We start from the raw sequence: 14,823 nt of genomic DNA, 5'->3' as shown, positions 1-14,823 counted from the left end.
AATATATAAAGTATATTTTAATAAAATAAATTAATATACGTATATATAAAAACATGTACATATATATAGATGTATAAAACTAATGGAATACGAAAATAAAGAAATACACATAAAAGTAAGTGTATACATATTGTAAAGTAAAAAATATATATATGTACAAATTAAAGTTTTAAAATATGAAAATATACATATGTATACAAATAAATACGTTAATTTATATACATGTTAAAAATATATTGAAAAGGTGTATATATGTGGATTTTAAAAATATATAAAAAAGTATATTTTAAACTATAAAGATTATATATAAATATGTATATATTTATAAGAATGAAAACATGTATATAGATCTATAGATATGTACATAAGTTATAAAATGTATGAAAATATATAAGTATATATATATTATAAGAATAATGCATGTATGTCATGCAAATATATGTATATATATATATACGTACCAAAGGTTTAAATAAAATAAATAAAAATAAATAGGAAGAAATAATAATAATAATGATAATAATAATAATAATAAACTCAATAATAAATAAAATGATAGGATTAAACTAAAAACAAAACAAAATACCAGGGGAAAAATCACAATAAGATAAGGCCACAAGATCGATTTGCGATGCGCGCAGAAGAAGGGGGATCGATTGAGCAATTTTCCCCAACCTTATGCGCATGTGCTCCGCACTGGACTAAATCGAAACGCATAAAAAGCAAGTGGCCAAATTTAAAAATTTGAATGGGACCAGATCGCGCCATATTGCATGAGCGGAGGGACCGGATGTGCAAATAGTCCCTCCGAGCCTGAACGCGCGGATCTTAGACCCATTAAGGACGGGTTTTCGGGTCTTATAAAAATAACAGGAAAGAAAAAAAAACTAAAACCTACATCGTTTTTAAAAAAAACAGAGACACCCTCTGGTTCTCTCTCTCTGCCACAGCCCCTAAACCCAGGCCACCGTCTCCGCCTCCAAGGCCAGTGGCCGGAGTTACGCGAGAACGGCCCATTTGCCTTCTCTTCTTGAAGCGTCCCCGAAGGCTAAGCCTTCTCAGCCACAAGACCAAAAGGAAGAGGGATGAGATGCCCCTTTTGGTTTGAATCCAACGACGGCGAGGGTGGGGCTCCGACGCTAGCCCGTCGAAGCAAAAGGTACTTCCTTTCCCTTTTAGTTCCGTTTGTTTTATTGAACAGTTGCAGAGAAAAAGAAGTAATAAAGGAAGACTAAAGTGAATAAGAAACCAGAACAGAGAAAAACGGGAGTCAACCTTTTTGATCTGTTTTTTCTTCTTTTTTATTAAGTTCTTCTTAATTACCGAAAAAAAGAGACCCCTGTTACATTTTGTTTGTCTCCTTATATAGCCGATTTTAATACATCTTTCTATTTCTATTATTTTGCATTGTTTTGCCTTTGCTTTGCGTGCTGCCCTTGCAGGTAATTGATGGAAATAGCTGGTGGCGTCGGTGGCAGAAACTAGAGCGGCGGTAGACGTTAGGAGCCCCCAGGGACGTGCGGCGCCTTAGCTAGGGTTTCAGAAAAGCTGAAACCCTATGCTGACCTTTGTTGGGCCTTGCTGTAATGGGCTTGTTTGGGTAGGTTTGATCCTTGGGTCTCTGCTTGTTGGGCCCGGGCATAAATTAGGCTGTACAAAACATAATCAAATTTGTAGAATTTTGCAATGTGGACGGAAATTCTCCAAACATTGTATTGTTTCGAAGGTTTAGCATTGAAAGATTTATATACCCTAAAGAAGGTGGGATTTTTCCTGTCAAATTGTTGCTTCCTAAATTTAGAATGTTCAAATCCTGGCAATGACTCCAACAATCTGGAATATCTCCTGAGATAAGATTTTTATCAATGTAAAGAACTTCCATCCGTTTTCCACTTGATGAATCACAAAGTAATTGAGAAAGAGATCCCGAAAATGAATTATTTGACAAAAATAAAAATCTTAAAGTTGAGAGTACTCTTGGGAATGGACCTGTAAGGCGGTTTGAACTCAAGTCAACAGTGTCTCTCACATTCAAATATGAAATCCCTCCTGTAAGTTGATTAAAGGAAAGATTTAAATATTCAAATGGAGTGGGAAGGTTCAAAAACCAAGTGGGCATGACATCTAAAATTCCTGCATTGGAGATATCCAAATAAGACAATTTCTTTTGGAACTTTAACCACTGGGGAAACTTCGGGCCAAGATACCAATCACCCAATTCGATCCATTCACATTGAAATGAGGGAATCCAGCTTGAGTTTGGTTCAAATCTAAGCCGATTGTGTGATGCTGCTAGAGTTATCAATCTCATGAGATTTGAAAAATGGGTTTCTAATACAACTCCTCCTAATAGATTATACCCAAAACCCAGATACTCCAAAGATGATAACTCCCCTATAGACAATGGAAAAGTACCATGTAATTGATTTTCTGAAACATCAAACAACTTCAAAGATGATAACTGCCGTATAGATAAGGGAATTTGGCCGTTTAACTGATTTTTTGAAACATCAAACAACTTCAAAGATGATAACTCTCCTATAGACAATGGAATTTGACCATTTAATTGATTTTCTGAAAGATAGAGGTGAGTAACAGAGCTCAAGTTTCCAATGGCACTCGAGATTGTTCCTTGTAACTGGTTACCACTAAGACTAAGGAATTGAAGACGGTTTAAACTATACAAGGAATTGGGTATGGACGAATTGAGATGATTCCAACCACTGAGATCAAGAACTTCAAGAAACGAGATGTTCCCAGAGTAATCTGGAATTGGGCCTTCCAAAGAATTCTCACTAAGATAAATGGACACAAGACCATAAAGACTAAATATCCACTTAGGTACTGAAGATAAGAAGTTACCAGAAAGATCAAGAACAACCAGTGATTTTGAAGAATTAACACTGATCGAAGATGGAACATCTTCTAGATCACAACCTGGCAAGTGCAACTCTAACAAAGAAGGAAGTTTGAATGTTACCTGTACCCAATCATTTGCTTTATGAAGATCAGCATAACTCAAATCAAGATACTGCAAGGATGAAAGTCCAGAAACCCATTGAAGACTTTTTGATTTGAGATCATTACCTCCAAGATCAAAATACTGCAACTTTGAGAGATTCCCAAGGTTATGAGGAATTGCTCCCTGAAATTGTGCATAAGAGAGGTTAAGATAAGTTAAACTCTCCAGCAAACCGAAAATTTTCGGAATATGTATGCTGCTAAAATTGTTACTGCTCAAGTCCAGGGAACTGAGATGCTTTAACTCCAGCAGTGAAGGATTTATTTTGCCTTGTAGTTTTGACCGCACGTAAGCTTCCCATTCAGCTAGTGGTGCGTCAAAATCAGGCTGTGAAAGAGGAGGAGCAGCCAAGTGCAGTTGGTTGACGTAGCCTGTTGAGTTATGGCAGACGACACCAATCCATTTACAGCAATCCCCTCCTTCAACCCATGAAGATAACCTCTTTGAAGGATCAATAAGATGATTCTTGAATTTCAAAAGAGCTTCTCTCTCACTTTGAATGCAAAGTAGGTTGGAATTGGCATGACAAATGGAAAAACAGATAGCGGGAATGAGAAGAAGAAAAGGGAAAAAGGAAATGGAAGAGGAGTAGTCATGGTTGCAATTGCCATGGCTCACAACTCCAAATATATAGCGTAAGCTTTAGCTAAAACACAAAAATACATGAAGCGCAAGGAAGTTTCTTCCAACAAAATGCATTAAATTGGAAACTTATGTAACCACAAAATGTTATAAAGTTAGTGAAACAAAAGTCGATGAGGAAAGCCCCATTCCCACATTCTTTAAGACTTTTTAGGTCTTAAAAGCTAAAGGAGAGAAAAAGGAGGAAAGGAAAATGGAAAAGACGGAATTCGAGTAAGAAATGCAAAATTTTGAAAACGAAGACTACTTCAACTTTTATTGAAAATAAATCAATTTATCTTTTATATTCCTGTATCAACAAAACATAAAGTTTAGAAGCAGCTCAACTTAACCAAGTCTACGGACTAAGATAATTTTCAGGGCAAATTACACCAAGGTTCCACTAAAGTATTATTTTTCCTATTTTGGTCACTCTAATTTTTTTTCTCAATTTAGTTATTCTCGTAAAAATAATTATTCAAACTAGTCACTCTTGTTAAAATAATTTTTTTTTCTCAATTTAGTCACTCGTGTTAATTAATTTATCCTGTTAAAATATAAACAGAATTTTTAATCCACAATACAACAGAATTTATCCTATTAAGAATAGAACATTCACCTCTAAATCCTCTCCATGAGAACTTCGGAAGTAAACACCCAATGTTTACAATTCAATTTACACTCTCACACCAAACAGTTCCTCAATGAATTAATACAAGAGCTCTCAATATGCTCTCATTCTTAACCTAGACAAGCCTCCATAGCATATGTTAATTTCGACTTGCAAACATAGAATCTAAATGAAAACAAAGCAACTCCTTGATAATTTGTTAACTTTCCTAATGTGGCATACTCGTGGATTGCCATATAGATGATATGTCAGCATTTAATTAATTTTATAAAATTTAAAATTTTACTAAATTATTTTAAAAATTAAAAATCTTTAAAAAAATATGAGGATCAAATTGAGACTATTTGTAAACTTTGAAAGTTAATTTATTAAAATTTATGACTAAATCGATATAATATGTAAAAATTAAGGGCTAAATTTGTTATTATCGATTTTTTAATTGCTAAGTTATCCTCTCGTTAGAGATTTAACAACGCTTAAGGGAAATGGACTAAAAAAATCTTGATTAATTAGATGACCAAATTAAAAAAATTATTATTAAATGATGTAAAGAGAAAAAGGACAAGATACATATAGCCTGTGGTATAGTTTATCCTATAAATAAAGAAATAAATCGTGTAAAATCTTGTAGGTGTGCAGCCAAATTCTTTAAATATAGTAAAATATCTAAACATGAGGTTATTATTCAAATCTATTAGACGTTTAGAATTTTGGCTTAGCTCCCCAAAATTCGAATTGCCTGCATATAACGAATTATATATAAAGGTTGAAGCTTGCCTTATCCATGCCATACATCCATTCTTAATTATATATATATGTTCATTCCTCTTTAGTTATTTGTGGATGTATGGTTGGTTATCGTTGATAGTTGCCATAGATCCATTGTTGAGAAAATGGTGAAAGGCATGTAGCTTTGAGATGCCTGTTCTGGTTTCTCCCTTTTGAGTTAGAGAGAGAAGAGAAAGGGAAAAAAAGTGTGTTGGATTAATTATAGAGAAGTTCTTAAGTTTTTGTCAAAAGTAAAAAAAAAAAATGCTATGTGTCATCATTTAATTGATTAATATGTCACATCAATAATCCGTTAGTAGATTAATGAAATTTTTAACATAATGACTAGTTCGAGTAATTATTTTAATTAGAATGATTAAATTAAAAAAAAATTAGAGTGGATAAACTCTATTTTAGGGTGACTTTGAGTGTAGTTTACCCTTATACTTTTATGCCGGTCTAAAATTACTAATTTTTTTGAGAGAAAAGAAATTCATTAATGAGAAAGTCACAAAACACAAGCAAACACAAGGAGAAGACAAATTACTAAACCTGAGCCAATAGGCTCACCCCACCCCATAAATCTGAACCTACCATCCGTAATCCTCATTTATATCAACATATGGTATAATTGCAACATTCTTTGAAAAAGATGCAAGGGAAAAAACATCCTACTCCATGTGGTTTGTTTATAACAAAGCTGCTTACACAAGTAAGTGGGTTGTCTTGTTGTTACACCGACTAGTCCAAAAAAAGGACCGATGCTTAAACTAATCTTTCAGCACTAAACAGTCATGTAACGATACACCTATCTCAGATGCATCAATTATTGGCGGAGTCCAAGCAGTCATAACAGCCAAACAATTAGACCCAATGACTACATTGTCGAAGAGCAGAGCCTTTAGCCATGACAACGCCTCCCGAATGGCGTAAGCTGCGTCAATACAAGGACTAAATCTGGCATACTCAAACCCCGAGAGACATAACAACATCCGCATTATTGACATACAATTAAACGCAATCATACATCAAAGCATACTTTCAATAAATTACACAAGCTTGAAATGGCCTTTATTCTTGTATGAGTACTAAAACTAAACTTGAAGTTTAGATCAATTGATTCAAGTAATCTCTTTTAAAAAGTGGCATTTAATAGATCTAAGGTCTGAATCCTATATAATCAACTACAAACACAAACAACCATTTGTAACAATTAATTAATTTTTAAAATTTATAAAATTCTAACAATTATTTTTAAAATTAAAAATTGAAATTATTTAAAAAATATGAGGATCAAATTGAGACAATTGGTAAATTTTGAGGGTTAATTTTTTAAAGAATTTAACTAAATTCAAATAATATGTAAAAGTTGAGAGCTAAATTTGTTATTATCAATTTTTTAATTGCTACATCACCCTTCCTTCAGAGAGTTACTGACAATTGACGGAAATGGACTAAAAAAAATTGATTAGTTGGGTGACCAAATTAAAGAAAATGATAGTTAGATAATACAAAAAGGGACAGTATAACCTGTGGTATAGTTTAGCTTGTAAATAAATAAATCAATAAATGTTGTAAACTCTTGTAGGTCTGCCGTCAAAGTCTTTAAATATTACAAAGATGAGGTTATTATTGAAATCTATTAGACGTTTAGAATTTTGGCTTAGCTGCCAAAAATTCGAATTGCCTGCATATAACGAGTAATAAAGGTTGAAGCTTTTGCCCTTGCCCTATCTATGCCATACATCCATTCTTATTTATATATGTTCATTTTTCTTTTAACTATTTGTGGATGTATGGTGGGTTATCATTGATAGTTGTCATAGATCCATTGTTGAGAAAATGGTGAAGGATATGTAGCTTTGAGATGCCTGTTTTGGTTTCTACATTTTGAGTTACAAAAAGAATAGAAAGGGAAAAATGTTTTGGATTAATTATAGAGAGGTTTCTAAATTTTTGTCAAAAGTCAAAAGAAAGTGCCACGTGTCATCATTCAATTGGCTAATTTGTTACAACAGCAATCCGTTAGTGGATTAATAGAATTTTTAACAGCAGTGACTAGTTCGAACAATAATATTAAGAGTGAGTAAATTGAGAAAAGAAATTAGAGTGACCTTGGGTGTGGTTTACATTTATACTTTTATGTGTGTCTAAATTTACTAATTTTTTTGAGAGAAAAAAATTTTATTAATGAGAAAGTCACAAAATAATAGTGAATTGAGTTAAACGAATCAAGTTATTCGAGTCAACTTGATTTTTTTTTCGAATTTTGAGTTCGAATCGAGTTGAGTTTTCGAATTCGAATAACTAGAATAATTTGAATAATTCGAATATCAAACTATAATATTTTACATTTTTACCCCAAACTCCTAAATCTTTTTACTTTTCCCTTAAAACTTTTACTCATTCCCACTTTCCCCCCAAAACTTTTACTCCCCTTCCATCCCAACCCCCCAGTCTACCCAAAATCCATTTCCCACCAAAATTTTACTCTCCCATTTACTTTTTCTCAAGATTTTACTCCCCAAAACCCTCAAAACTTTTTATTTTCCCCCATAATTTTTACTCCCTCCCACTTTCCCCTCAAAATTTTTACTTCCTTCCAATCCCACCTCCCATCTACCCCAAACCACCCTCCAATTTTTTTTAATATTTTCCCTCCAAAATTTTACTCCCCCTTATTTACCTTCCCTCAAACTTTTATCCCCCAAAACTTTTTATATTCCCCCTAAATTTTTACTTCTCACCCTTTACTCTCAAATAAAAAATCAAAATTATCAAAAAAAAATCACTAAACATAAATAGTAATAATTTTATTTATATCTACTATTTATATTATTAATTAAATTTCACATTTTATATTATTTATATTATTGAATTGTTTAGTCATATTGAATACTTATATTAAAATTGAATTATTAATTATGCCATTAAATATTCATGTTAAAATTTTATATTGGTACCAATTTCACATTTTATCTTTAAAATAACTTTTATTAAAAAATCACATTTTTACATTTAATGTATTTTTAATTCCAAAATACATAGGGACAAGAATCTGAAGATAATTGAAATAACTAAGCAAGCAAAGAAGTTAGCCCGTATATAAAAGATTAATAAATAAATTATGAGGTGATGAAAGTTAATAAAAATTTTGATTAAGGAGGACAAACTTTATTATGATGGGTGACAGTGGTTACAAGGACCCAAAATTATTTTTTAAAATTTAACTCGAACAAATATATTCGATTCGATTCGATTTGAATTCCATCTCACTCGACTCGATTCGAGAAAATTTCAAATCAAATTAGGATGATAAAATATGATTTGTCAACTCGATTAACTCAAAATTTTTTCATTCGATTCGATTCGATTCGATCGAACGCTCACCCCTAATGGAAAATATATTAATTGTATGGCAAATATGAATAGGTACATGGTAGTTGGTATAAATTATATGTTTTAATGTTGGTAGATGATATGCTAGAATTATATAAGTTTAGAATGGAAATGTGGCATGAATGATTAGTACCTTGTTGGTATAGGTATGTTTTGACCATGTTTAGAATAGTTATATAAGTGAAATGGTAATATGATAAGTAAAATGGTATGGTTTATTCTAATTTGTGCGTTATTGAGTTGGTTGTTTGGAATGATTATACAAATAAGAATGATTGAGAAAGTTACAAGTTAGAAATGATATGTATATAGGGCTAATATATATGTTATATTGGATGGAAATTTTGGATGGGTAACACTTATGTGGAAGTATGAATTTAATGTTGAATTGCTAGATCATACATGTATTATTTGTATGGCAAATTTGGTGGTCTAGGACATGGCTAAAATGTTGGTATGAAATGTCTTGGTTAATGGTGCAAGGCTATGGATGGAAGTTGGAAATGACATAGTTTTATAAGTGGTTATGAATGATGGAAAGAGTGGTAGGTAAGCTATACTTATACTAAAATGTTTTAAGTATTTTGATGCCAAATTAAGGCACGTTGTGTTGAATGATTTTAGTATATGTTAAATGATGGATTAATGTGTATTGGAATATTTTTCCCAGGTTTTATTGAGTGCCTATAGACACCAAACTGGAGCTTTTTAAATTTCAAATTAAAATTACACCCCAAAGTGAAGAATAACACATGAGTAAATGATCCCGATTTTTTAACAAATGTTGTGGCAATACTAATTGGTTTGCGGATTAGGAATATACTCTTTTATTGATCTTATTATGAATTTTAATATTCTGCAATTGGGTTTGGTAATGGTACAAAGTAGCATTGATCTCGAGACTCGCATATCCAGTTTTAGCGCTATAAGAAGTGGCTCGTAATAGGGCAAACCCTTTGGCCATCCTAAACGCACCTCTCCCTCCGACTATCACCATTTCACAAATTGTGTCGGGGCTAGGAACAAAATCAGTGGGGGGATATCGTGAGAACAAACTGAAGAAGCTTCCATTGAACCTGCTAGTGGTAAAAAACTGCAGTGAACTTGTTAGGATCTCTACTTAATGCTATGTAGAACCCTTGAGCATTTCCGATGGTGGTAGATGTTCGTTCAAGCCCTATAGTGAGGGGATCATCCATTGCATACAAGCTGCTGCATGGGGATGGGGAAAAGAAATTCTGGGTGATGTTGGCCTCAGCTAACAGGACCATAGTAGGATTTTTGCCACTGGGAATATCGTGGTAGAAGAAGCGGAGTCGCGTCTTCTTGTCCATCCGACCACCTAACTTACTAGTTTTGGAGTAGTAGGCAAAATATCATTGCCCATGCAAATACCATATGTTTTTTCATCTATAATATTGGGTGTAATTGGCCCATTTCCGGGCTTGTTAGAGAAAAACCAAAAATAAAAATAAACAAAAACAAAAATAAATTAAGATAAAAACCAATAAAAGTCCATCATCAATGTCCTTTTACAAATTTTCAGACCCAAATAAAGAACCTATACCAGCTCAGATACAATTCTAACCCAAATTCATAAAACCATTGTAGAAGCCCAAAATTTGCCCAGCCCAAATACATTACAACTAACCTACCCTAACCCAAATTAAAATACCCAAATAATTAAAAACCCTAAGCCCACTAAGCCAGCCCAAACCTTAATACACAAAACAAATCAGAAAACCCTAGCCCCCTAGCCACTGTGTAACACCCCAAACCCGGCCCAGACATTATGACCGGATCCGACATGCCACATTGAAGCGTTCAAAACATTTTATATTGTTGATCCAGAAAAAACTTACTTAGTGTTTTAAAAGATAATTTCATTATAGGTTAAAGTGAATGGAAGCTGTGCACCAGGTAGGAAACCGGAAAAGAGGTGGTAAGTCCATCGGACTGCTTAAGTACCAAGCTCCCTTCGGATCCAATCCTAGACATGCATACCACTATTGCCACACCTTAACGTCGTGGATATTTCTAGGAAACCGATTTTGATTAAGTCATTTTTAGGAAAAGTGATTAATTTTGGAAAATACTTTCATTGCGGAAGCTTTGCTTGTTGTCGTATTATTTTGAAATCAATTGTTGTTTTTGAAAACGCGCCCTAAAGCTATCCAATTTCAACAGTTAAAATAAGTAATACCTATCTTAGTAATACATATTAAAACCATCAAAAATAATTAAGCGGTCTTATTACATTTAAAAAAACCCAAAACTTCAAACATAAATAAAAGGATGTCCAGTTCACCAGAAGAAAACCAAACTTTCAGAACGGGTGGCCACTCCGAATTCCCTCACAGCTCCAAGCCCACTATGGTTGGGGATTTCCTGCGTGGATGAAAATAAAAGGGGTGAGTTTGGGGAAACTCAGTGTATAAGGAAAACCCATTCAAAGCCCAAGTCAGCTCAAGCCTATTGGGCTTAAGCCCATTCAGGTAACAGTGGTACTGGACCAGAGCCCTTTTCAGATTACAATAAACTGGGCCTTGGCCCCTTATTCAGATAACAGTAAGGCCCATAGGCCCATTTCAAAATACATGCAACATCAATAACATATGCAAGCCCATTTGGGGAGACTACTCAACCCACCAACCACTACACTCCACCCGTACCAGCCCTACACTCCATGTGGGGAATAGCTCAACCCACCCAGCCCAACACTCCACAGTTGCAGCCTTGCTGCTAGTTAACAGTAAATTGAGGCAAAACCTCCAGTATGTGGACAAGCCACTTTCAGTACTTCCTCCGTCAATATTCCAATCCCATGCATCAGATAATAACAACATGGCATGCAGTAAATAACAACAGTCAAACATGCATATAGGTCAATTTAACCCTAGGGGTATTTCGGTAATTTATCTACTAGGGGTAAAACTATAAATTTTCCACTTTTAAAGGTATTTCAGTAATTTATCTATTTTAGGGTTTTTCATGCATATTCCTACTTTTCACGTACTAATAGAATCACGTACCGAGGGTTCTTACCGAATTGGGCCTGTTGGCCCATCATTCCAATTTTGGCCCATTAAGCCCAAAAATATCGATGGCACAAAAATCATGCACTTTGCAGTCCAAATTTTGCAGCTTACCAAAAACATTAATCGATTTACCTCACGAGCATTCGCACACTCGCAAATCTACAAAATACCGGTTTTTGGAATTTCAGCTTTTCGACTTTTGCCGATCCAGACTAATAAAGAGGGTGTTAGTTACACACCTGTTTGCGACGATATGCTGACGAGATCCACACACGAATTGCCTACAATTGGATTACTAACACATTAATCTAACTATTCAAATACGAACTACGTATTAAACCCTTACAATATTCGACCAACCACACCTACAGATCATAGTAAGCTTATAAGAAATCAATAAGCAACTCATTAACAAATTTTTGTCAATGTTTACCACATAATCATAATTTCACTGCAAGCTGTCTTCCTGAGCAACAGTCACTAAATCATTTATAACTGGAGTTACAAAACTCCAAATCAAGTGCCGTTAATTTTCCCAGAAAATAGACTCATATATATTCTATCCATAAAATTTTCAGAATTTTTGGTTTGGCCAATCAATACCAGATTTTTCTCAAAGTTTCGCATGTTTCACTGTTTGACTAATCTGACCACTCTTCATTACGAATCAAAATTCTCATTGTACAGAATTCAAAATATGTTCTCGTTTATTTCATTTGAAACTAGACTCAACAAGCTTTAATTACATAATTTATGCACCTTCTAACTCATCTCTCACAATTTATGGTGATTTTCCAAAGTCACGTTACTGCTGCTGTCCCAAGCAGATTTATTACCAAATCACTCTTTCACACATAACTTGCATGCATGTTATTTAAACATGTATATCACTAATCAATCATCATATATCTATAATTTTACTTAAGTATAATCTCCATTTCATCATTTTAAAGCACAACATGTTAGCCGATTATTCCCTTTAGCATCTAACGGCACATGCATTCTCATTTGTTTGGCTCAACTTCACCTATCTTCCATTTTTCATCAAAAGAACATGAAACAACAACCATTTCCTTCATTTTAATTCATGACTAAATGCTCACAACACAACTAAAAACCAAAATATGCTTCAAGAGTTAAGGTAGAATCAAGAAGAACTCATGAACCTCAAAATAAAAGCAAACTACCATGAACTTACCTTCAATTTTCTTCCCCAAGTGACCGAACATTCAAGAGCTTTCTCCTCTCCTTTCTCTTCTCTAACTTTAGGCTATGATGAACAAAGATGGACAAAACTTTGTTCTTTTCACCATTTTTTTAAAAAAATAAAATTTCATATTTCATCCATCTAATTCTTTAATACAAAAGACATGAAATTCCCATAATGGAACATTTACCTAACCCATTATCATGGAACATTTACCTAACCCATTATCATGAAACATTTACCTAACCCATTATCATGGAACATTTACCTAACCCATTATCAATTTGTATCAATTTGTACCATAAATTATGGATATCAAGTGCACATTTTGTCTACAACAACATGATGGCTGGCCACTTCATGTAAAATGGGAGGTTTGTCATGCAAATCCTCCTATTTTGCACTCCTATTTATTTGGCCATTTCAATTTAGTCTATAGCATTTTCAAACATTTTCACATAGGTCCTATTTCATAATTTCACCCCTTTTTTCTTATGGAACAAAAATTAACTAAAATTGTCCGGTTCTATCTTAAGCTTGGGCCTTCTAGAGGCCCACTAACATAATTAAACCTATGCAAACATTCACAGAATTCCCAAAAATTGGGGCGTTACAACTCTACCCCTCTTAAAGAAATTTCATTCTCGAAATTTACCTGATCCAACTAGTTGAGGGTATTGTTGACGCATAGTCTCTTCTGATTCCCAAGTAGCTTCTTCCCTTCCATGATTACGCCAAAGTACTTTCACTAACGGGACAGATTTCCTTCTAAGAACCTTAACATCTCGAGCCAATATTTGCACAGGCTCCTCCTCAAAGGTCAAATAAGTCTGAACTTCAATTTTTGCAACTAGCAGGATGTGAGCAGGGTCAGAACGATAATACCTTAACATGGAGACGTGAAAAACATCGTGAATCCTGTCTAACTTTGGAGGCAATTCCAACTGATAAGCCACTGGGCCTACTCGCTTCAAAGCCCGATAAGGCCCAATGAACCGCGGACTCAACTTGCCATTTTTACCGAACCTTAATATCTTCTTCCAAGGAGAAACCTTTAAGAAGACCATATCACCTACTGAGTACTCAATCTCCTTACGCTTCAAATCTGCATACGACTTTTGCCTATCAGATGCTTCTTTTAACCGGTCCCTAATTATTCTGACCTTATCCTCAGTATCAGCTACCAACTCTGGTCCAAGAACTTGTCGCTCTCCTAGTTCGGTCCAACAACTAGGTGTACGACACCTTCGTCCATACAGTGCTTCATACGGTGCCATTCGAATACTCGCCTGGTAACTGTTATTGTACGCAAATTCTGCCAACGGTAAGTAATCCTCCCAATTACCTAGAAAGTCAATCACGCATCCCCTCAACATGTCCTCCAGAATCTGAATAACCCTCTCTGACTGACCATCAGTTTGGGGATGGAAAGCCGTACTAAAGTTCAATTGCGTCCCCAATACCTCATTCAACTTTTGCCAAAACCAAGATGTGAATCTGGGATCCCGGTCAGAGATAATCGAAACTGGGACTCCATGAAGTCGCACAATCTCTGCCACATACAACTTGGCTAACTTTTGAAGTGAAAAGTCAATACGAATAGGTATAAAATGGGCCGATTTGGTCAACCTATCCACAATCACCCACACCGAGTCTTTCTTCGATGGTGTCAAGGGCAGCCCACTCACAAAGTCCATGGTTACCCTCTCCCACTTCCAAAGTGGTATCTTCACTGGCTGCAACAGTCCAGAAGGTAATTTGTGCTCAGCTTTCACTTGCTGGCATGTCAGACATTTCCTTACAAACTCCGTTACTTCTCGCTTAAGTCCAGGCCACCAGTACAATTTTCGCAAGTCGTGATACAACTTGTTCCCTACAAGATGCATGGCACAAAGTCCTCCATGAGCTTCCTTCAATATTGTCTGCCTCAAATCAGAGTCCTTCGGAACACAAATTCTTCCTCGAAAACACAGAACTCCTTCGCCATTTAACCCAAACTTAGAAGTTTCCCCTTCCTTAACTTATTGGAAACGAGTGACCAAAGACTCATCGTTCAACTGCTTTTCCTTAATCTGATCCACCCAGGTTGGCCTTACTTGCAAATCAGCCAACAGACTTCCATCATCATACAGACTTA

The 14,823-nt window shown here is 34.7% G+C and overlaps 1 protein-coding gene across 1 annotated transcript; it reads right to left on the bottom strand.

Annotated features, from left to right (window-relative positions):
- Positions 1-894: 894 nt before the first annotated feature.
- On the bottom strand, positions 895-6,040 carry LOC107954550 (receptor-like protein EIX2). Its single transcript, XM_016890145.2, has 4 exons — positions 5,851-6,040; positions 1,752-3,642; positions 1,567-1,650; positions 895-1,231 (listed from the first exon to the last, which is right to left on the bottom strand). Exons 1-4 carry the CDS (start codon positions 6,038-6,040, stop codon positions 895-897), a joined length of 2,502 nt encoding a protein of 833 aa, XP_016745634.2.
- Between the last annotated feature and the right edge of the window lie 8,783 nt (positions 6,041-14,823).

This window comes from Gossypium hirsutum, chromosome A11 (genome assembly GCF_007990345.1).
Source record: "Gossypium hirsutum isolate 1008001.06 chromosome A11, Gossypium_hirsutum_v2.1, whole genome shotgun sequence".
Lineage (NCBI taxonomy): Eukaryota > Viridiplantae > Streptophyta > Magnoliopsida > Malvales > Malvaceae > Gossypium > Gossypium hirsutum.
This window is presented reverse-complemented; position numbering and strand designations above follow the sequence as displayed.

Excerpts from the sequence above, each read along its gene's own strand:
- LOC107954550 (XM_016890145.2), bottom strand. The coding sequence starts at position 6,040 with ATGCGGATGTTGTTATGTCTCTCGGGGTTTGAGTATGCCAGATTTAGT. Across the intron at positions 3,643-5,850 it reads AATTGATGCATCTGAGATAG|TTGTGAGCCATGGCAATTGC; the intron begins GTGTATCGTTAC and ends ATATATTTGGAG. Across the intron at positions 1,232-1,566 it reads TACAGCAAGGCCCAACAAAG|TCTTCCTTTATTACTTCTTT; the intron begins GTCAGCATAGGG and ends TATTCACTTTAG.